Below are 21,759 nucleotides of genomic sequence, written 5' to 3'. Positions count from 1 at the left end.
CGGCCCGGTCACACCGGGGCTGGGGGGAGCCGGCTGCAGCTTTCTTCCTGCAGCACTTTCCTTCCCTGCCTGCTTCCCAAACTCTTCCGCTCCCCCCGCTTTCCCCCGGGGCTCGGCCAGGCAGACGGGGGAGGGGCTCCCCAGCTTTGGGCGCCTCAGGCCTCTCTGGGGCGACGGGCCCCGCCCGAGACAGTGCCAGTGCCCCGGTGTGCTGGTCGCCCGGCCCGGCCGCGGCGCCCTCCCGGCGAGAGTCTCTGCTGCCTTTCGATTGTTCTCACGTCCCCGAAACGCCTCCCGCCGCTCTCCGGGCACCCTGCAGGGCCCAGTTCTCCTGCCCCGGCCACGCCTGCGTGCGCCTTCAGAGGGGGACCGGGTGAGGTGCGGCGGGTCGGACCGAGACAGAACGAGATGCAGAGACGGACGGACAGATGGACGGACGCGGGGCTCTTCGCCGGGGAGCCGCAGATACACACGAGGCGGCTCGGACCGCTCAGCATCGGGCCGGCACACGCTGGAGGAAAGGGAGGTGGGAAATTAGCCCCTCGTGGGGCCGTGGCCTGTGTCCTGTGGCTCGTGGGCACGGGCCCTAGAGCCAATCCAGCCTGCCTGTGCCGAGAACGCCCCGGGGCCTCTCCGGCCGGTTGGGACCCGTCTACCCCACGCAGGCCACACCCGTGAAACTGGCCCTCCTGGGTTTGCCTTGGGACACCGCCTGCCCCCCAGCCACGCACAGACGGCCGCCCTCCTCCGCGGGCTCCCGCTCCCCGGCTCCTGGCTGCGAGGGGCACCGTGAGCCGGGACCCGCCGCTGCCCCTGGTTCTCCTGCCCAGCCAGCCTCACACGTCGCTTCGCCTGGGCACCCTGCGTAGCGCGGGCGCCCACGGACCCACCTGAGGCATCAGCAGCCTAGCCACAACGTGAACATTTCCACCAGCGCGCTGCGAAAGCCACAGCCTGCCCCGTTATCACCCCGCGTGTCCCGGCTTTGCCAACGCCGGCCCTTTCCCGCCACACGGACACACAGACACAGCGACGGACACAGACACACACACACACGGACACACCAACGGACACACAGGCACAGACACACACGCACACACGGACACACCGACGGACACACAGACACAGACACACAAGCACACACGGACACACGACACACAGACGGACACACACAGACACAGACAGACACACACACACACACGGACACACCGACGGACACACGGACACACGACACAGACAGACACACACACACTATTTCTATGCGGTGTGCTGTTTTAAAGGATGGGCGGGAAGGGCTGTAGAAAGTGCAGTTTTCTCTCCATTTTAAATTTTCTTTTGTTTTTTCACATTTAAAATAATATTGTTCCTCTGTGAGAAAGAAAGAAAGAAAGAAAGAAAGAAAGAAAGAAAGAAAGAAAGAAAGAAAGAAAGAACTTTTCCTCCCCCCAGATTACCGGTGCGGGTTGTGGGGGGGGGGGGGCAGGTCATCCCATTTTCGTCTGACCTTCACCCACTGCAGCTTGTGCCCGAGACACCCTGGGGAAGCGGGCACGACACGGCTGACACCCTCCCCCGCCAGCAGCTGTCTGCGCCCCACGCCAGGTCTGTCCCCCTTTGCGCACAAGCCTCATCCCCCAGCCCTGCCTCCATGCCTAACAATTTGCTGAGGACGCGTCCCAGGCCCCTGCCCCCCCTGGGCTGCGGGCCGGCTCGCGGGTGTGGACAGGGGCCGGCCCTGGGCTAGGGGCAATCCCAGCGCCCCAGGCGGGAGTGGCTCATGTCTCCCGGGGGCTCTGCCCCCCCCCGACTGCGGGAAGCCGCCCGGGGAGATGGGGGCGCGTTTGCCCGACTCCGAACCGCAGCGTCACGTCTCCCCGGGGGGGCCCGGCCAGGACACTCGCTGCAGCCTCCGGCTGGGAGGGTGAATCCAGCAGCCCGGCTCCTTCTCCGGACCCCCAGGCCTGGGGCTGCCCCCCCCAATTCCCTGTGATGGCGCGTTGGGGACCCCGACCCTGCACCAGCTCAGTCTCTTCGTGTCTGCCAGCCCAGACCGCCCCTTCCCCCACCACTCCCTTCCTTGTCCAAACCCCTTCCCTGCCCCAGTGAGAACCGGCTGGGCCATGGTCTACTGACATGGGGGCCTCAGGGCGCCCCCCCCCCCCGCTGGGCAGCGCTCACAGACACGGGCCAGCAGGGGTCACCAGCGCTCACAGACACGGGCCAGCAGGGGTCACCCCAGCCCATGGCCACCAGTGACTGCCCCACCTGCCTGGCCAGATGCACCGCACGCCCGCTACCTCGCACCCCTCTTAGCCCCACGCCTGGGCGGGTCTCCTCCTCCCCCCCCCCCCGACTGGCTGTCTCCTCTGCCCCCGCTTCCTAGGAACTGCTCGGCACTGGCTTTGTTGGCCGGGTGCCAGATCCTGTATCCCGCAGGCCACCTGTCCGGCCCGGCCCCATATAACCAGCCCAGAGCAGGAGGAGGCTCAGACGCTTCCGCCTCTGCAGGGACCCACAGCTGCCTCCCCGGCCAGAGCCCAGCCCCGCACTCGGTGAGTGACAGACCCTGCGGGGGTCAGCGGGGTCCCCAATAGTCGCCGTGCGGGTCACCTGCTGCTCTCCTGAGTGCTAGTGGCTAAAGCCGGAACAGCTGGGAGCCAGGACGCCTGGGTCTGTCGCTGGCTCTGGGAGGGGAGTGGGGTCTAGTGGTTAGAGCAGGAGGCTGGGAGCCAGGACGCCTGGGTCTGTCGCTGGCTCTGGGAGGGGAGTGGGGTCTAGTGGTTAGAGCAGGAGGCTGGGAGCCAGGACGCCTGGGTCTGTCGCTGGCTCTGGGAGGGGAGTGGGGTCTAGTGGTTAGAGCAGGAGGCTGGGAGCCAGGACGCCTGGGTCTGTCGCTGGCTCTGGGAGGGCAGTGGGGTCTAGTGATTAGAGCAGGAGGCTGGGAGCCAGGACGCCTGGGTCTGTCGCTGGCTCTGGGAGGGGAGTGGGGTCTAGTGATTAGAGCAGGAGGCAGGGAGCCAGGACGCCTGGGTCTGTCGCTGGCTCTGGGAGGGGAGTGGGGTCTAGTGATTAGAGCAGGAGGCAGGGAGCCAGGACGCCTGGGTCTGTCGCTGGCTCTGAGGGGAGTGGGGTCTAGTGATTAGAGCAGGAGGCAGGGAGCCAGGACGCCTGGGTCTGTCGCTGGCTCTGGGAGGGGAGTGGGGTCTAGTGATTAGAGCAGGAGGCTGGGAGCCAGGACACCTGGGTCTGTCGCTGGCTCTGGGAGGGGAGTGGGGTCTAGTGGTTAGAGCAGGAGGCTGGGAGCCAGGATGCCTTGGTCTGTCCCTGGCTCTGGGAGGGCAGTGGTGGCTAATGGTGAGAGCCGGGGGGGGGGGGCATTATCTGAGGCCCTGCTATCATTGAGGGCATTCAGGTTTGAGGGGCAGAGTGGGGTGGGCATGGGGAGGTTTGGGGCCCAGGAGGGTCCATGGAGGAGGCAGATCCAGCCTTGCCCTGTCTGCATCCATCTCCTCCTTGCCCTGCTGCAGGTGGATCCAGTGACAGACCCAGCATGGCCCGGCAGGGACCCCGCCCCGCGCTCCTCCTGCCCCTGGTGCTGCTGGCAGCCGGCCTGGCCCAGCTCGGCGAAGGAGCCACCTACCAGGACTTCGTGAACCGCCACGTCGACTACGAGAAGACCCCGATCAACCCGGAGCGCCTCTACTGTGACCGCATGATGCAGCGCCGGGGCATGGCGGGCAGGACCTGCAAACCCACAAACACGTTCCTGCACGCCCCTGAGGCGCAGCTCCAAGCCATCTGCGGCCGCGGCGGGCACCACGTTCCGCACCCCCGCTATGACAACCTCTATGAAAGCAACGACGTAATTAGTGGCACCCTGTGCACGGAGGCGCCGGGCTCCAGGCCAAACGACTGTAAATACCGAGAGTCTCCGGTCCGTTCCCGGGTCACTGTGGGCTGTGTCCGTGGGAGACCCGTGCACTTACAGGCATGAGCTGGGATCATGGGTCCCGCTTCCCTGCTGTGTCGCTGGGGCCTCTCCTGCCCCATCCCTGCCCTTCCCAGCCACCCCCATGTTTGCCCCCAGGACATCCCACCTCCCCCTTACCCCATGGGCTGGCAGCTCAGGCAAGCAGGGGCTTCCCACATTCCCAGCCCCGCCAGTGACACTCCCAGCGCCCACCCCCCGGCTGGCACCGAGACCCCCCGCCTGACCCAGCCCAGCTGCCCCCTCCCACCCCAAGCCCATGAGGCCGGGGGAGGAAGGGGGGTGATGATGGTCCTGGGGGGCAGGAGGCTCTCGCAGAGTTTGGTTCCCGCGCTGTTCCCTGCAATAAAACCTTTTCCTGGCAGCAGCACAGAGTCCGTGTGTTGGGGCCGGGGCAGGTCGGGGCCATGGGGGGGTCACAGGGCGAAGTGCCGGGGGAACCAATCCCGTGGGGGGGGTTCCCCGTGTGGGGTATGGATGGTGGGGGAGGGGTGCCCCAGCAGGGTGTGGGTGGTGGGGGGAGGGGGGAGGGGCATGTCTGTGTGGACACACAGACACACGACACACAGACGGGCACACGGACACAGACACACACACACACATGGACACACCGACGAACACACGGACACACGACACACCGACGGACACACAGACACAGACACACACACACAGACACACAGACACACACGCACACACACATGGACACACACACAGCCAGACACAGACGGACATGCACACACCGATGGACACACACACACACACACTGTATTTCTATGCGGTGTGCCCCGTTGCGCGGCTGTAGATGGGGGGTTGGTGTGCTGTAGTGGGCAGGCCGTACACTCGGGGCATCCACGGGTGGCTGTGTGGGCTGGGGGTGACCCCTACTGGCCGGTACCTGTAGCACGGCCCAGCAGTGGGGCTGCCTGAGGTCACATAGGAAAAAAGACCCAACCTGTCGGACCGGTTGAGGGCAGGGAGGGAGCAAGGGAAGGGAGGTTTCGGGGGAAGGGGCAGTAGCTGGCTGGGAACGTGAAGGGAACAGGCTCAGCTGGGTGCTGAGGGTTGAGGGGGCAATGGATCCCCTGCCCCGAGGGGTCTGAGGCCTCCTGGCCCTGACTCCTGTACCCACCTCCCGTCTGTGCTGGGCTGTCCTGGAGGAGCAATAACCCCCCTGTTCTACTGGCTGGGGAGTCTGTTCTGGCTGCTCTGGCGGGGCAGGATCGGGGGGGTCCCCAACACACCGTCACAGTTGGCCGGGGGTGAGGACGGCGGAGCAGACGGAGATCACTTTGTGCTGGGCGCTCAGCGTGTCGGTGTCTGGGAGCCTGTAGACGACCACCAGGGTCCCGTAGAAGAGGGTTGCCGGGGGGAGCAGGTGGAAAGGCCTCTTGCTGCCCGGTGCGGGAGGGGCCCTCAGGACGGAGGCGAGGATGCAGGCGTAGGAGGCCTCTGTCAGTAGAAACGGGAGCAGGGTGGCTACTGAAGCCACAACGAGAGTCACAAGGTCCATCGCCCGGGTGTCGCTGCAGGAGAGTTTTTTCACTCTGGCGAGATCACAGGAGAAACGGTCCAGTTCCCTGGGGCCGCAGAAGGACCACTGGGCCACCACGGACGTCATGATGCTGCCCGCCAGCAGCCCGTTGGCCCAACACCCGGCAGCCAGCGGCTTGCAGATGGCCAGGTGCCGGTCGGAGGACATCGCCGCCAAGAGGAAACACTCGGCACTGTGGAGAAAGGCAAAGAAATAATATTGCACCAGGCAGCCGTGGACGGAGACGGTCCTGTCCCCCGTCTGGAGCCCGGCCAGCAGCCGGGGCAGGATGGCGGAGCCGTAGCAGATCTCCAGGCAGGACGGGTGCCGATCGGCCACCACGATGAGGATGTCCCTGGCCACGGTGGCCGGGTAGGTCCCCAGGAAGAGCAGGAAGAGGAGGGGCTGCCGGGCAGGAAGATGCCCAACCCCAGGAGGATGGATCCAGGGATGGACGTTCGGTTTCCCAGCTGCGTGGCCACCGGGCGTGTCTGTGGGAGAGGAGACTCTTACAGGGCTGCCACGCACAGGACAGGTGTCTGTGGCCGAGGCATTTCGAACACCAATCCCAGACCTGTCCAGAGTGGAGCCTGGCGCAGACGGGCACTGTGCCCGGGCACCCGCGAGACCAGCAAAGCCAGCACTTCCAGGAAGCTCTGCACTCGTGCCGGGCACCGCTGCCAGTTCCAGACAGTCAGCGTGAGGCTGGCTTGTGACCACAGAGGGAAGGTGGGCGCGGCTGTGCAGGAGGCAGGCAATGGGGGGACCAGGAATGAGAAGAGCTCCGTAAGGCCCATGGGCACCCCGAAGCAGCCGGGAATGGACCCAGAGACCCGGCCGGCGAGGGCCTGCTGTTAGAAGCGTGCGGAAGGCAGGCACCGGCGCAGCTGGCGGAGTCTCAGACAGACAGTGGCACAGGCACAGCTTGGGAAGCAAAGGGAGGACGGAGAGACGAGCGAGAGGCCGGCGCGGCTCCACTGGGAACTCGTTCACAGCCTGGCAATCCGAGGGAGGCCACGGAAAGTGGGGACGTGGCCACGTGGCGGAGGAGGGGCAGGGAAAACCAGCACGAGGAGGAGGCTGCGTTGCAATTGGGAAAGGATAGAAAGGGCAGCGAGGAGAGTGAGGCTGCGTCTAGGCTGCAGGCTGCTTTCGGAAGAAGCTTTTCCGGAGGAAATCGTCTGAAAAAACTTCCGATGGAGAGCGTCCACGCGGCCCAAGCACATGGACAAAGCGACCTGCGTTTTCGACAGTGTCCACACTGACTGGCCGCTCTCTCGCAGGCCAGCTGAGAGTGCTACGGGCGGAGCGGCCACCAGGGCCCCTGGGCGTTTCTCTTTCCCCGTCCACATGCCCTTTTCCGAAAGAGCTTTCGCAAAGAGGCGTCTTCCGCGTAGGGTGCCGGGAAATCCCCTCTGCTCTTCCCATTTGCTTTTGGAGGGATGCAAGTGCAGTGTGGTCGTTCCTCAAGTTTTGTCAGGAAAACAGCCGTTTCTCCCGCAAAACTGCAGTGTCGCTGCACCCTTGAGAAACGCGCCAGGGCCAGGCCAAGGCCAGTCCTGGCTGTCCACTTGCTGGGAAAGCAGAAGGTGTTTCACACAAATTTGACCAGAAATGTGACCAGAAATTTGACAGAAATGTGACCGGCCACCGGCTACTCCCCCCACTAATACTAAGAGCACAGGGGAGGGACGAGGAGCCCAGCTCAGCAGCGCACGGTTAACGCATGAGACAATCGGTGGGCACCCAACAGTGCCATGGGGGTCGGAGCCCCCAGACTTTGGAGAGGCCTGTGAAAGCTCCCCCCGCGTGGGTAAGGGGCTGGCGGCTCCTCCGTCTGGCTCCGTGCCAGCGCGTCACTGCAGGGGCAGCTTTGCTGTGAGCGCACCCGGACGGCCGACGGCCCAGCCTCAGGCCCTGCTCCCGAGCGGATAAGCCAGCCCAGCATTGCCGGTCGGGTACACGCCTGCGCCGGGCGCTTTTCCTTCATGGGCGTCGTCTGATTCCTCCAACAATTCTCCTCTCCGCCTTTTCTTCCTTTTATTAATACCCCTTTACACCACCACCCCCCGGCCCGGGAGCAGCCAGGCAGCCACCCCCAGCACCCCCAGCCAGGCTGCATCAGCGATGGCACGGAGGGACAAGGAGCCACTGGTGTCTCCTCCCAGAGCCCCCCCGAATGTCCAGCAGGCACCACCCGCAGCCCCAGCTCCATCTGACCCTCCGCTACTGCGGGCAACTGGACTTCCAGTGTCCGGGCCGTGGGGCCAGGAGGGCTGGGGCTGGATTGGAGCTGGGGGCTCAGTGGGGCCGGGTGAGGAGCGGCTGAATTCAAGCTGGCAGCTCAGTGGGGCCGGGTGCTGCTTCTTCCCCACCTAGTAGGGGCGGGCCCAGGCTGGCTTTGGTTGTTCCTCTGAGCCCCACGGGCAGTGGCTGCACCAGTGAGAGAGAGGCCAGCCAGGGCCCCCGGAAAGAGCCGCTGTCAGGGCAGCATCGCCTTTGCCTCTGTGGGCAGCCCCCGTAAGTGCCCCCAGGCTCCAAACCCCCTAGCCTCAGCCCCCCACCTCTGCCCTGACTCCTGTACCTCCACCCCCTGCCCTGATCCCTGCACCCCCACCTCTGCCCTGAGACCCCCAGTCCCTGCCCTGATCCCTGCACCCCCACCTCTGCCCTGAGACCCCCAGTCCCTGGCCTGACCCCTGCACCCCCACCTCTGCCCTGAGCCCCCCAGTCCCTGCCCTGATCCCTGCACCCCCACCTCTGCCCTGAGCCCCCCAGTCCCTGCCCTGATCCCTGCACCCCCACCTCTGCCCTGAGACCCCCAGTCCCTGCCCTGATCCCTGCACCCCCACCTCTGCCCTGAGACCCCCAGTCCCTGCCCTGATCCCTGCACCCCCACCTCTGCCCTGAGACCCCCAGTCCCTGCCCTGATCCCTGCACCCCCACCTCTGCCCTGAGACCCCCAGTCCCTGCCCTGATCCCTGCACCCCCACCTCTGCCCTGAGACCCCCAGTCCCTGCCCTGATCCCTGCACCCCCACCTCTGCCCTGAGACCTCCAGTCCCTGCCCTGAGACCCCCAGTCCCTGCCCTGATCCCTGCACCCCCACCTCTGCCCTGAGACCCCCCAGTCCCTGCCCTGATCCCTGCACCCCCACCTCTGCCCTGAGACCCCCAGTCCCTGCCCTGATCCCTGCACCCCCACCTCTGCCCTGAGACCTCCAGTCCCTGCCCTGAGACCCCCAGTCCCTGCCCTGATCCCTGCACCCCCACCTCTGCCCTGAGACCCCCAGTCCCTGCCCTGATCCCTGCACCCCCACCTCTGCCCTGACCCCCCACCTCTGCCCTGAGCCCCCCAGTCCCTGCCCTGATCCCTGCACCCCCACCTCTGCCCTGAGACCCCCAGTCCCTGCCCTGATCCCTGCACCCCCACCTCTGCCCTGACCCCCCACCTCTGCCCTGAGACCCCCAGTCCCTGCCCTGATCCCTGCACCCCCACCTCTGCCCTGAGACCCCCAGTCCCTGCCCTGATCCCTGCACCCCCACCTCTGCCCTGAGACCCCCAGTCCCTGGCCTGATCCCTGCACCCCCACCTCTGCCCTGAGACCCCCAGTCCCTGCCCTGATCCCTGCACCCCCACCTCTGCCCTGACCCCCCACCTCTGCCCTGAGACCCCCAGTCCCTGCCCTGATCCCTGCACCCCCACCTCTGCCCTGACCCCCCACCTCTGCCCTGAGACCCCCAGTCCCTGCCCTGATCCCTGCACCCCCACCTCTGCCCTGAGACCCCAGTCCCTGCCCTGATCCCTGCACCCCCACCTCTGCCCTGAGACCCCCAGTCCCTGGCCTGACCCCTGCACCCCCACCTCTGCCCTGACCCCTGTACCTCCACCCCCTGCCCTGAGCCCCCCAGTCCCTGCCCTGATCCCTGCATCCCCACCTCTGCCCTGACCCCTGTACCTCCACCCCCTGCCCTGAGCCCCCCAGTCCCTGCCCTGATCCCTGCACCCCCACCTCTGCCCTGACTCCTGTACCTCCATCCCCTGCCCTGAGCCCCCCAGTCCCTGGCCTGACCCCTGCACCCCCACCTCTGCCCTGACCCCTGTACCTCCACCCCCTGCCCTGAGCCCCCCAGTCCCTGCCCTGATCCCTGCATCCCCACCTCTGCCCTGACCCCTGTACCTCCACCCCCTGCCCTGAGCCCCCCAGTCCCTGCCCTGATCCCTGCACCCCCACCTCTGCCCTGACTCCTGTACCTCCATCCCCTGCCCTGAGCCCCCCAGTCCCTGCCCTGATCCCTGCATCCCCACCTCTGCCCTGACCCCTGTACCTCCACCCCCGGCCCTGAGCCCCCCAGTCCCTGCCCTGATCCCTGCACCCCCACCTCTGCCCTGAGACCCCCAGTCCCTGTCCTGATCCCTGCACCCCCACCTCTGCCCTGACCCCCCACTCCTGCCCTGACTCGTGCACCCCGCCTCCCGGCTCTTTCCCCTTCATTTTTGGACAGCACAGTCGTTTAACTAAACCTTCTCCTTTTATTTCCCCACAAACCCCCAGCCCCCGTTACTCCCGCCCAGGCCGGAGCAGCGCCGGGCCCCTCGGCCCGGTTTCCACGCCTGACAGCGGAAGGAAGACTCGGACGGAGGGCGGAAGCCACTGACAGGGCCTTTGCGACGTGCTGCCCCATCCAGAAAGCACCGGGGGGGGGGGGGCTGCTTTTGTCAGCACTCGGATTGCTGGGACTTTACAGCCCTTTTCTCCGGCTGCCATCTGCCTGCTGGGTGCAGCTGGGCCGGCAGGGCCCTGCCCTTCCCCGAGCCAGGCCGGCAGGACGGAAACAGCCAGGAGAGCGTAACAGACAATTCCACAGGCTCCCAGAAAGGAGCCAGATGTTCCCTCAGCCATCGGTGAACAGAGAATCTCCACTTGTGGCCGCAGTATTGGGCTGATGACACACAGCTGAGTGGCGGGGGACACCTTCCAGGAGGGGGCAGTGGGATGCATCTCAGCTCATTTTTCTCCCCATCCTATGGCCCGGTCAGACCTTTCTGTTGGAGCCGTGAATGCAGGCAATGCTCTGGAGAATCTCCATTAACCATCAGCAATATAGGGCTAAGGACACACGTGTGTGATTCTGAATCCAACCACTGGTGAGGTGCATGACATGGGAGTCCCATGCCTGACACTGCCTGTTCTCTGGCTGCCGGACAAGCAACGCCGGGTCTTGTGGCCTGTCCCAGGGCAGCACGGCTCAGGGGTGGCTGGAGGCCCGGAAGGTGATGAGATACTCGGGGTAGCTGAGCTCGTCGAAGAAGGTGACGAAGATGTTGGGTCTGGAGACCACGTTGACCACGCTGTCGTACCGGCCGTCCCCCGCCCGGCTTCTCGGGGGGCAGGACCATGTTCTCCTTGCCCAGGTCGAACTCCCCCGTCAGCACCCGCACCTGGAACAGGAACTGGCGCCCGCGGGTGTCCGGCTTGGCGTACTTCGCTGCCCAGCCAGCCTCCGCCGCGAAGTACAGGCCCTGGCCGTAGAGCCCCACTGCAGAGAGAGCAGGGCCGTCACCCCCGGGCCCGAGACGGGACACGGGGCAGGGCCAGCCCCACGCCAGCCAGGGGGCAGGGACCTCTCCCCTCAGGGGTGCTGGTCCCGATCGGGTCCCAGGGTGGGTCTGGCTGGCTCAGGGAATGGGGCACAGGGTCTGACCCCAGGGCAGGGTCTGGCTGGCTCTGGGGGGCAGGGAACAGGGCAGGAGGCCTATCTCCTCAAGGGGACGCCTGCTTTGAACCAGCCCCAGGGTGGGTGCTGGCTGGCGGGGGGCAGAGGACGAGGCAGGTTCGTCCCCTCCAGGGGGCACCAGGCCTGACCCGGCCCCAGGTGGCTCTGGCTGGCGGGGGGCAGAGGACGAGGCAGGTTCGTCCCCTCCAGGGGGCACCAGGCCTGACCCGGCCCCAGGTGGGCTCTGGCTGGGGGGGGTATGAGGCAGGTTCATCCCCTCCAGGGGGCACCAGGCCTGACCCGGCCCCAGGTGGGCTCTGGCTGGAGGGGAGGGGGGGTACAAGGCAGGTTCGTCCCCTCCAGGGGGCACCAGGCCTGACCCGGCCCCAGGTGGGCTCTGGCTAGGGGGCAGAGGGGACGATGTCGGAGCCCGGCGCCCGACCCACCCTTGCGGCAGGTGACGCGGAGGCCCAGGGCCTGGATGGAGCGCCGGTTCTCGGGCCGGGTGCCGTGGTAGAGGATGCGCTCGACGCGCCGGCCCAGCGGGTGCTTCTCCTCCATCCAGCGCCGCTGCCAGCAGTAGGAGACCCACAGCGCCCGGTTCTGCACCCGCTCGACCTGGGGGCAGCGCAGGGTCCGTGGGCAGCTGCCCGGCCCCCGTGGGGTGGGGGCGCAGCCCTTTGGGAGCACCCCAGCCCGCCCTGGCCCCAGCCCCGGTCCCCAGGACCCCGCAGCTCAGACCCCCCTGCACTGGCCGTGACCATCAGGCCTTCCTGCCCCACGACAGCTCCCCACCGCCACCCCCATCCAGGACCAGGGCACCCCCCACTGTCCCCCCAGCCAGCGCCAAGGTAGACCCCTCCCACCCCCCAACAAGGACCAGGGCAGCCCCCCATGTCCCCCCATCCAGGACCAGGGCACCCCCCACTGTTCCCCCAGCCAGAGCCAAGATAGACCCCTCCCACCCCCCAACAAGGACCAGGGCACCCCCCACTGGTTCCCCCAGCCAGAGCCAAGATAGACCCCTCCCACCCGCCAACAAGGACCAGGGCACCCCCCACTGGTTCCCCCAGCCAGAGCCAAGATAGACCCCTCCCACCCCCCCAACAAGGACCAGGGCACCCCCCACTGGTTCCCCAGCCAGAGCCAAGATAGACCCCTCCCACCCCCCAACAAGGACCAGGGCACCCCCCACTGGTTCCCCCAGCCAGAGCCAAGATAGACCCCTCCCACCCCCCAACAAGGACCAGGGCACCCCCCACTGGTTCCCCCAGCCAGAGCCAAGATAGACCCCTCCCACCCCCCAACAAGGACCAGGGCACCCCCCACTGGTTCCCCCAGCCAGAGCCAAGATAGACCCCTCCCACCCCCCAACAAGGACCAGGGCACCCCCCCACTGGTTCCCCCAGCCAGAGCCAAGATAGACCCCCTCCCACCCCCCAACAAGGACCAGGGCACCCCCCCACTGGTTCCCCCAGCCAGAGCCAAGATAGACCCCTCCCACCCCCCAACAAGGACCAGGGCACCCCCCACTGGTTCCCCCAGCCAGAGCCAAGATAGACCCCTCCCACCCCCCAACAAGGACCAGGGCACCCCCCACTGGTTCCCCCAGCCAGAGCCAAGATAGACCCCTCCCACCCCCCAACAAGGACCAGGGCACCCCCCACTGGTTCCCCCAGCCAGAGCCAAGATAGACCCCCTCCCACCCCCCAACAAGGACCAGGGCACCCCCCACTGGTTCCCCCAGCCAGAGCCAAGATAGACCCCTCCCACCCGCCAACAAGGACCAGGGCACCCCCCACTGGTTCCCCCAGCCAGAGCCAAGATAGACCCCTCCCACCCCCCAACAAGGACCAGGGCACCCCCCACTGGTTCCCCCAGCCAGAGCCAAGATAGACCCCCTCCCACCCGCCAACAAGGACCAGGGCACCCCCCACTGGTTCCCCCAGCCAGAGCCAAGATAGACCCCTCCCACCCGCCAACAAGGACCAGGGCACCCCCACTGGTTCCCCCAGCCAGAGCCAAGATAGACCCCTCCCACCCCCCAACAAGGACCAGGGCACCCCCCACTGGTTCCCCCAGCCAGAGCCAAGATAGACCCCTCCCACCCGCCAACAAGGACCAGGGCACCCCCCACTGGTTCCCCCAGCCAGAGCCAAGATAGACCCCTCCCACCCCCCAACAAGGACCAGGGCACCCCCCACTGGTTCCCCCAGCCAGAGCCAAGATAGACCCCTCCCACCCCCCAACAAGGACCAGGGCACCCCCCACTGGTTCCCCCAGCCAGAGCCAAGATAGACCCCTCCCACCCCCCAACAAGGACCAGGGCACCCCCCACTGGTTCCCCCAGCCAGAGCCAAGATAGACCCCTCCCACCCCCCAACAAGGACCAGGGCACCCCCCACTGGTTCCCCCAGCCAGAGCCAAGATAGACCCCTCCCACCCCCCAACAAGGACCAGGGCACCCCCCACTGGTTCCCCAGCCAGAGCCAAGATAGACCCCTCCCACCCGCCAACAAGGACCAGGGCACCCCCCACTGGTTCCCCCAGCCAGAGCAAGATAGACCCCCTCCCACCCCCCAACAAGGACCAGGGCACCCCCCACTGGTTCCCCCAGCCAGAGCCAAGATAGACCCCTCCCACCCGCCAACAAGGACCAGGGCACCCCCCACTGGTTCCCCAGCCAGAGCCAAGATAGACCCCTCCCACCCCCCCAACAAGGACCAGGACAGCCCCCACTGGTTCCCCCAGCCAGAGCCAAGATAGACCCCTCCCACCCCCCAACAAGGACCAGGGCACCCCCCACTGGTTCCCCCAGCCAGAGCCAAGATAGACCCCTCCCACCCGCCAACAAGGACCAGGGCACCCCCCACTGGTTCCCCCAGCCAGAGCCAAGATAGACCCCTCCCACCCCCCAACAAGGACCAGGGCACCCCCCACTGGTTCCCCCAGCCAGAGCCAAGATAGACCCCTCCCACCCCCCAACAAGGACCAGGGCACCCCCCACTGGTTCCCCCAGCCAGAGCCAAGATAGACCCCTCCCACCCCCCAACAAGGACCAGGGCACCCCCCACTGGTTCCCCCAGCCAGAGCCAAGATAGACCCCTCCCACCCCCCCAACAAGGACCAGGGCACCCCCCACTGGTTCCCCCAGCCAGAGCCAAGATAGACCCCTCCCACCCGCCAACAAGGACCAGGGCACCCCCCACTGGTTCCCCCAGCCAGAGCCAAGATAGACCCCTCCCACCCGCCAACAAGGACCAGGGCACCCCCCACTGGTTCCCCCAGCCAGAGCCAAGATAGACCCCTCCCACCCCCCAACAAGGACCAGGGCACCCCCCACTGGTTCCCCCAGCCAGAGCCAAGATAGACCCCTCCCACCCCCCAACAAGGACCAGGGCACCCCCCACTGGTTCCCCCAGCCAGAGCCAAGATAGACCCCTCCCACCCCCCAACAAGGACCAGGGCACCCCCCACTGGTTCCCCCAGCCAGAGCCAAGATAGACCCCTCCCACCCGCCAACAAGGACCAGGGCACCCCCCACTGGTTCCCCCAGCCAGAGCCAAGATAGACCCCTCCCACCCGCCAACAAGGACCAGGGCACCCCCCACTGGTTCCCCCAGCCAGAGCCAAGATAGACCCCTCCCACCCCCCCAACAAGGACCAGGGCACCCCCCACTGGTTCCCCCAGCCAGAGCCAAGATAGACCCCTCCCACCCCCCAACAAGGACCAGGGCACCCCCCACTGGTTCCCCCAGCCAGAGCCAAGATAGACCCCTCCCACCCGCCAACAAGGACCAGGGCACCCCCCACTGGTTCCCCCAGCCAGAGCCAAGATAGACCCCTCCCACCCCCCAACAAGGACCAGGGCACCCCCCACTGGTTCCCCCAGCCAGAGCCAAGATAGACCCCTCCCACCCGCCAACAAGGACCAGGGCACCCCCCACTGGTTCCCCCAGCCAGAGCCAAGATAGACCCCTCCCACCCCCCAACAAGGACCAGGGCACCCCCCACTGGTTCCCCCAGCCAGAGCCAAGATAGACCCCTCCCACCCCCCAACAAGGACCAGGGCACCCCCCACTGGTTCCCCCAGCCAGAGCCAAGATAGACCCCTCCCACCCCCCAACAAGGACCAGGGCACCCCCCACTGGTTCCCCCAGCCAGAGCCAAGATAGACCCCTCCCACCCCCCAACAAGGACCAGGGCACCCCCCACTGGTTCCCCCAGCCAGAGCCAAGATAGACCCCTCCCACCCGCCAACAAGGACCAGGGCACCCCCCACTGGTTCCCCCAGCCAGAGCCAAGATAGACCCCTCCCACCCGCCAACAAGGACCAGGGCACCCCCCACTGGTTCCCCCAGCCAGAGCCAAGATAGACCCCTCCCACCCCCCCAACAAGGACCAGGGCACCCCCCACTGGTTCCCCCAGCCAGAGCCAAGATAGACCCCTCCCACCCCCCATCCAGGACCAGGGCACCCCCCACTGTCCCCCCCAGCCAGCGCCAAGATAGACCCCTCCCACCCGCCAACAAGGACCAGGGCACCCCCCACTGGTTCCCCCAGCCAGAGCCAAGATAGACCCCTCCCACCCGCCAACAAGGACCAGGGCACCCCCCACTGGTTCCCCCAGCCAGAGCCAAGATAGACCCCTCCCACCCCCCCAACAAGGACCAGGGCACCCCCCACTGGTTCCCCCAGCCAGAGCCAAGATAGACCCCTCCCACCCCCCCATCCAGGACCAGGGCACCCCCCACTGTCCCCCCAGCCAGCGCCAAGATAGACCCCTCCTACCCCCCGACAGGGACCGGGCAGCCCCCCCATCTCCCTCCATCCAGAACCAGGCACCCCCCACTGTCCCCCCAGCCAGAGCCAAGGCAGACCTCCCCCCTCCCCTCTGCCAGGGCCAGGACAGCCCCCCCTCACCGAGACCTCCCACTAGGACCAGTCCCCCCCCAGAACTGTGCTCTGGGACCCGCAGGGGGCACCCCCCCCACTCACGCGGAGGATGGAGTAGCCCGGGGCCGTGCGTGTGAACCCCTTGGCCACCTCGCGGTGCTCCGGCGAGTCCTCGGCCAGCGCCACCAGCCGCACCGGCGCCTCGCCCATCGGCTCCCAGTGCGGGGCCAGGCTCCTCTCTGCAACGGACGGGGTGTCAGCGGGGGCCACCCTGATGGGACGGGAACCCCCTGGAGCTCTGCCCCGGCCCTGCCCCATCTCTGCCCCCCAGCCAGCCCATCCCAGAGCTGTGCCCCACCTCTGCCCCTCTGAGCTCTGCCCCCCAGTCCCATGCCTCAGCCCGGTCCCCCAGCCAGCCCATCCCAGAGCTGTGCCCCACCCCCTGCCCCTCTCACCCCACAGACAGATCTCCCGGCGGAGCCGGACGGGGGCCCCGGTGCCCAGCACGACGCCCTTTGCCTTGCGCAGGTCGACCTCGGCCCGCTGCCCGTCCCACTCCACCTGCGCCCGGGGCTGCCCACCGGCGAAGGCCGTCTCCAGCCGCTGGCTCGTGGCCACGTCGAAGGGGACCCAGCCCGCCGGGCCCAGGCGCTGCCACTTCACCAGCCCGTAGAGCACCTCGGCCTCCACCCGCCGGCGCTGGGCCGCCTGGATCCGGCTGTGGACGGCGGCCAGGGCCGTGGCCACGTCGTCCCGGGCGCCCCGCACCCGCACCACATTCCCAGGCAGGCAGCGCAGGCCCAGGGGGAAGTGGTACTCGACCCGGCCGATCTCCCGCAGGCCCGCAGCCCCCACGGCCCCCAGCTCCGCGTTGCAGACGCTTTCGTCGTGGAACTGGGCCACGAAACCCGCCACGGCGGCCTTCAGCTGGCCCACGTCGGGCTCCCGGCCCAGCACCCGGAGCACCAGCCCCTCGGGGGGCCCTGGGAACACGGAGCACAGCCTGAGTACAGGTTGGGGGGGGGAGTCTGGGCTGGGGGGGCAGGGGCTGTGGGGTGGGAGTGAGGGGCGCTGGCAGGGCTGGGAGGAGGGGCTGGGGGCAGGAGTGAGGGGCACTGGCAGAGGCTGGGGGGCAGGGCTGGGGGGGCATGAGTGAGGGGCACCAGCAGGGCTGGGGGAGGGGTTATGGGGCAGGGCTGTGGGGCAGGAGTGAGGGGCTGGGGCAGGGCTGGGAGGAAGGGGCTGGGGGGCAAGGGTAAGGGGTCCTGGGAGGCCTGGGGGGCAGGGGTAAGGGGTGCTGGGAGGGGGCTGGGGGGCAGGGGTAAGGGGTGCTGGGAGGCCTGGGGGGCAGGGTAAGAGGTGCTGGGAGGCCTGGGGGGCAGGGTAAAGGGTGCTGGGAGGGGCTGGGGGGCGCGGGAAGGGGTGCTGGGAGGGGCTGGGGGCGCAGGAAGGGGTGCTGGGAGGGCCTGGGGGAGGGGTAAGGGGTGCTGGGAGGCCTGAGGGGCGGGGTTAGGGTTGCTGGGAGGCCTGGGGGCAGGGTAAGGGGTGCTGGGAGGGGCTGGGGGGCAGGGGTAAGGGGTGCTGGAGGGGCTGGGGGGCAGGAGTAAGGGGGGCTGGGAGGGCCTGGGGGCGGGGTAAGGGGGGGGCTGGAGGCCTGGGGGTGGGGTGAGGGAGCTGGGAGGCCTGGGGGCGGGGTGAGGGGGGCTGGGAGGCCTGGGGGTGGGGTAAGGGGGGCTGGGAGGCCTGGGGGTGGGGTAAGGGGGCTGGGAGGCCTGGGGGCGGGGTAAGGGGGCTGGGAGGCCTGGGGGCGCGGCGAGGGGGCTGGAGGGGCTGGGGGCGAGGGGGCTGGGAGGCCTGGGGCGAGGGGGCTGGGAGGCCTGGGGGCGGGGCGAGGGGGCTGGGAGGGGCTGGGGCGAGGGGGCTGGGAGGCCTGAGGGCGGGGGGCTGGAGGCCTGGGGGCGAGGGGGCCAGGAGGCCTGGGGGCAGGGCGAGGGGGCTGGGAGGCCTGGGGGCGAGGGGCTGGGAGGCCTGGGGGCGAGGGGCTGGGAGGCCTGGGGGCGGGGCGAGGGGGCTGGGAGGCCTCGGGGGCGGGGCGAGGGGCTGGGAGGGGCTGGGGGCGGGGTGCTGGAGGGGCTGGGGGCGGGGCGAGGGGGCTGGGAGGGGCTGGGGGCGGGGCGAGGGGCTGGGAGGCCTGGGGGCGGGGCGAGGGGGGCCGGGAGGCCTGGGGGCAGGGCGAGGGGCTGGGAGGCCTGGGGGCGAGGGGCTGGGAGGCCTGGGGGCGGGGCGAGGGGGCTGGGAGGCCTGGGGGCAGGGCGAGGGGCTGGAGGCCTGGGGGGCGAGGGGCTGGGAGGCCTGGGGGCGGGGCGAGGGGGCCGGGAGGCCTGGGGGCGGGGGCGAGGGGGGCTGGGAGGGCCTGGGGGCGGGGTAAGGGGGCTGGGAGGGCCTGGGGGCGGGGCGAGGGGGGCTGGGAGGCCTGGGGGCGGGGCGAGGGGGCTGGGAGGCCTGGGGGCAGGGTAAGGGGGCTGGGAGGCCTGGGGGTGGGGCGAGGGGGCCGGAGCAGACTGCAGGCCGAGGGGGGCCGGTCCCTGCATTACTCTTACCCGTCGGCAGGTTCTGGTGCTGCCTGGGGGCGCTGGGCACCTGCGGAGACGGGCAGGGTGGGCGAAGGGGGCTCGCAGCTGGCCCTCCTGCCCCCCCTCAGCCTCGGGCCCCCTGCCGTGCCCAGGGCCCCCGCCGCCCGGGGCAGAGCTCCCCCCACTCGCACACCCAGAGAACCAGCCCGGGCGGGGAGTTGGGGGGAAGCAGAGACTAGAAGCCAGGAGCCCCCCACAAACCCCCCAGCCTCTGCTCTAACCACTAGTCCCCACAGCCCTCCCAGCACCAGACAGAGCCCAGGAGTCCTGGCTCCCACCCCCCTGCTCTAACCACTGGTCCTCACTCCCCTCCCAGAGCCAGGACGGACCCCCTGGGTCCTGTCCTCTCCCCCGCCCCGCCCCGCCCCTGCCCAGTTCTCGTAGCACCGGCTGTGCTGCGTCTGCCCCCCATCCCATGGCCCCCCCGGGCTCACCTTCCGGGGGGCGCCGCAGGGGCCGTTGGGGGGGGGCCCTCGCAGGCTCACCACGCAGCGGAGCTGCTGGGCCAGGTCTCGCAGCAGGGACGCCCCCTCCTCCCGCAGGTACTCGCCCAAGGCCCGGCCCGGGACGGGCACCGTGCCCAGCCCCAGGGAGGCCAGGTCGGCCAGGACGGCCCTGCTGGCTGGCTCCAGGTGACGCCGGAGGCCCTGCAGCACCAGGGACAGCGCCCGGGAGCCGGGCTGCAGCTGGACCGTGACAGGCAACGGCTCCCAGTCCACCAGGCGCAGCAGCTCGGCTCCAGCTTCGGCCAGCTCGGGCCGGGGCACGTCCAGCCGCCGCTCAGCCGGCGAGTTGTTCCGCAGATACTCCCGCACGGCCGCCTCCGCCTGGCCCAGCGCCGGCTGGAAGCCCGCCACCGCCAGCTGCTCCCGGCTCGCCCCACAGTGCAGGGCCAGGTCCCGCCGGGCGCCCAGCTCGGCCAGCAGCGCCGCCCACTCCTGGCCGCCCGTGGCCCAGCGCGCGCCCTCCTCGATCGGCACCGTCCGGCAGCCCACCAGGGCCCCCAGCAGCTCCGCCGCCCGCTGCAGCTCCTCCTGCTCCAGCCCCGCCACCGAGACGCCCTCGGCGGGAGCCGGCCCCGTGGAGACGTCACTGGCCGGCTCGGTGCCCGGCGCATCAGCCGGGAGCTCCAGCACGGCCCCGATGCCCCGGCCCAGGAGGAAGCGGGGCGTGAAGACGTCCTCCCGGCGCTGCCGGATGAAACGCGCCTGCAGGGGGCGAGACCGGCACCGGCAGGACCCGGAAGGCCCTGAGCAGCTGCTGGCACCGGCTCTCCAGCTGGGCCACCTGCCGCCGGGGCCCCTGGAAGGTGACGGAGGCTGGGGCCTCCTCTCGCAGCTCCATGGTGACGTGGGGCGAGGGCAGCTCCTTCTGCACCGCAGCCTGCACCAGGAGCCACCGGGGCAGCGGCTCGGCCGGGGACTCCCAGCTCACCAGCTGCCTCTGGAAGGCCCGGACGGCCAGGCGCTGGAGCAGCGGCTCCATCTCCCCGGCCAGGCCGACCAGGGTCTCCTGGCCGTAGACACGGACGGACGGGAACCCGGCCACCAGGGAGGGCTCGGCGGCCAGCGCCTCCAGCAGATCCTCCCGGCCCTCGCGGTGCACCACGTAGCGCCGGCGCACCGAGCCAAACGCCGCCTCCCAGCCGCCCGGCTCCACGGGGCCGGCCCCGGCCGAGAACAGCAGGATCCCCCAGCGGGGACAGGCCCGGAACCCGTAGCCGGCCGCCTCCAGGCTGGACTCGAACTCCCGCCGCGCCGCCGGGCTCTCCTCCAGGTAGCGGAGGAAGAGGGGCAGCTCGGGCCGGCAGAACCCCACTGCCTCTGCGGGGAGAGGGGGAGCGGCTGGGACCCGCTGGGGAGCTGGCAGGGCCTAGGGGGTCCAGGCACCCGCCTGCCGGGGAGGGTACCTGGGGCAGGGGACTGGTGGCGAGACGCCCTTGAGTCCTTCTGATGTACCTCGAAGGGCTCTGGGGGGCTCAGCAGGGGGCGCCCTCTGTTGGCAGGCAGGCTGGCCCCAGGGAGACATTAGGGGGCGCTGTGGGGCAGGGAGCAGGGTGGGACTCAGCAAGGAGCACTCTCCTCTGGCCCCAGAGAGGTGCTAGGGGGCGCTGCGGGGCAGGGAGCAGGGTGGGACTCAGCAGCGGGCGCTCTCCTCTGGCCCCAGAGAGGTGCTAGGGGGCGCTGTGGGGCAGGGAGCAGGGTGGGGCTCAGCAAGGAGCGCTCTCCCCTGGCCCCAGAGAGATGCTAGGGGGCGCTGTGGGGCAGGGAGCAGGGTGGGGCTCAGCAAGGAGCGCTCTCCCCTGGCCCCAGAGAGATGCTAGGGGGCGCTGTGGGGCAGGGAGCAGGGTGGGGCTCAGCAAGGAGTGCTCTCCCCTGGCCCCAGAGAGGTGCTAGGGGGCGCTGTGGGGCAGGGAGCAGGGTGGGGCTCAGCAGGGGGCGCTCTCCTCTGGCCCCAGAGAGGTGCTAGGGGGCGCTGTGGGGCAGGGAGCTGGGTGGGGCTCAACAAGGAGCGCTCTCCTCTGGCCCCAGAGAGGTGCTAGGGGGCGCTGTGGGGCAGGGAGCAGGGTGGGGCTCAGCAGGGGGCGCTCTCCTGGTGGGCAGGCCCGGCTCAGGGCAGTGCTAGGGGGCGCTGTGGGGCTAGACTCAGCACTGGACGCTCTCCCCTGGCAGGCAGGGCTGGCGCTAGGGGGTGCTATGGGGCAGGGAACAGGATGGGGCTCAGCAGGGGGCGCTCTCCTGGCAGGCAGGCCTGGCTCTATTGGGGGTCGCTAGGGGGTGCTGTGCTACACGGGAGCGAGACATCCGGAGGCCGGGAGGGGCAGCCAGCACACCCCAGGGGGCTCTGGTCCCTGGCCTACAGAATGCACCTGAACAGTGGGGAAACTGAGGCAGGGCTGTGTCTTATTGAGGGTCCAGCTCTAAGTCAGGAGCACTAGAGTCGGGGCCTGTCATGGGCCCGACTGTAGCCCCAGGGCCCTGTGGCTGGCTTGGGA

The 21,759-nt window shown here is 69.0% G+C and overlaps 2 protein-coding genes across 2 annotated transcripts in view; one reads left to right on the top strand and one right to left on the bottom strand.

Annotated features, from left to right (window-relative positions):
• Positions 1–3,550: 3,550 nt before the first annotated feature.
• Positions 3,551–3,994, top strand: LOC106732550 (ribonuclease pancreatic-like). Its single transcript, XM_014577497.3, has one exon. It carries the CDS (start codon positions 3,551–3,553, stop codon positions 3,992–3,994), a length of 444 nt encoding a protein of 147 aa, XP_014432983.2.
• Positions 3,995–21,353: 17,359 nt separating this feature from the next.
• The window catches only part of LOC142825933 (uncharacterized), a 9,081-nt gene continuing 8,675 nt past the window's right edge, over positions 21,354–21,759 (bottom strand). The window contains exon 5 of the mRNA XM_075918157.1: positions 21,354–21,759. This exon is cut by the window's right edge and continues 176 nt beyond it. The gene's annotated coding sequence lies outside the window, so the exon portion shown is untranslated.

The sequence above is a fragment of the Pelodiscus sinensis genome, unplaced genomic scaffold (genome assembly GCF_049634645.1).
Source record: "Pelodiscus sinensis isolate JC-2024 unplaced genomic scaffold, ASM4963464v1 ctg48, whole genome shotgun sequence".
Lineage (NCBI taxonomy): Eukaryota > Metazoa > Chordata > Testudines > Trionychidae > Pelodiscus > Pelodiscus sinensis.
Note: the sequence above shows the minus strand (reverse complement) of the source record. Positions and strands in the feature narration are given on the sequence as shown.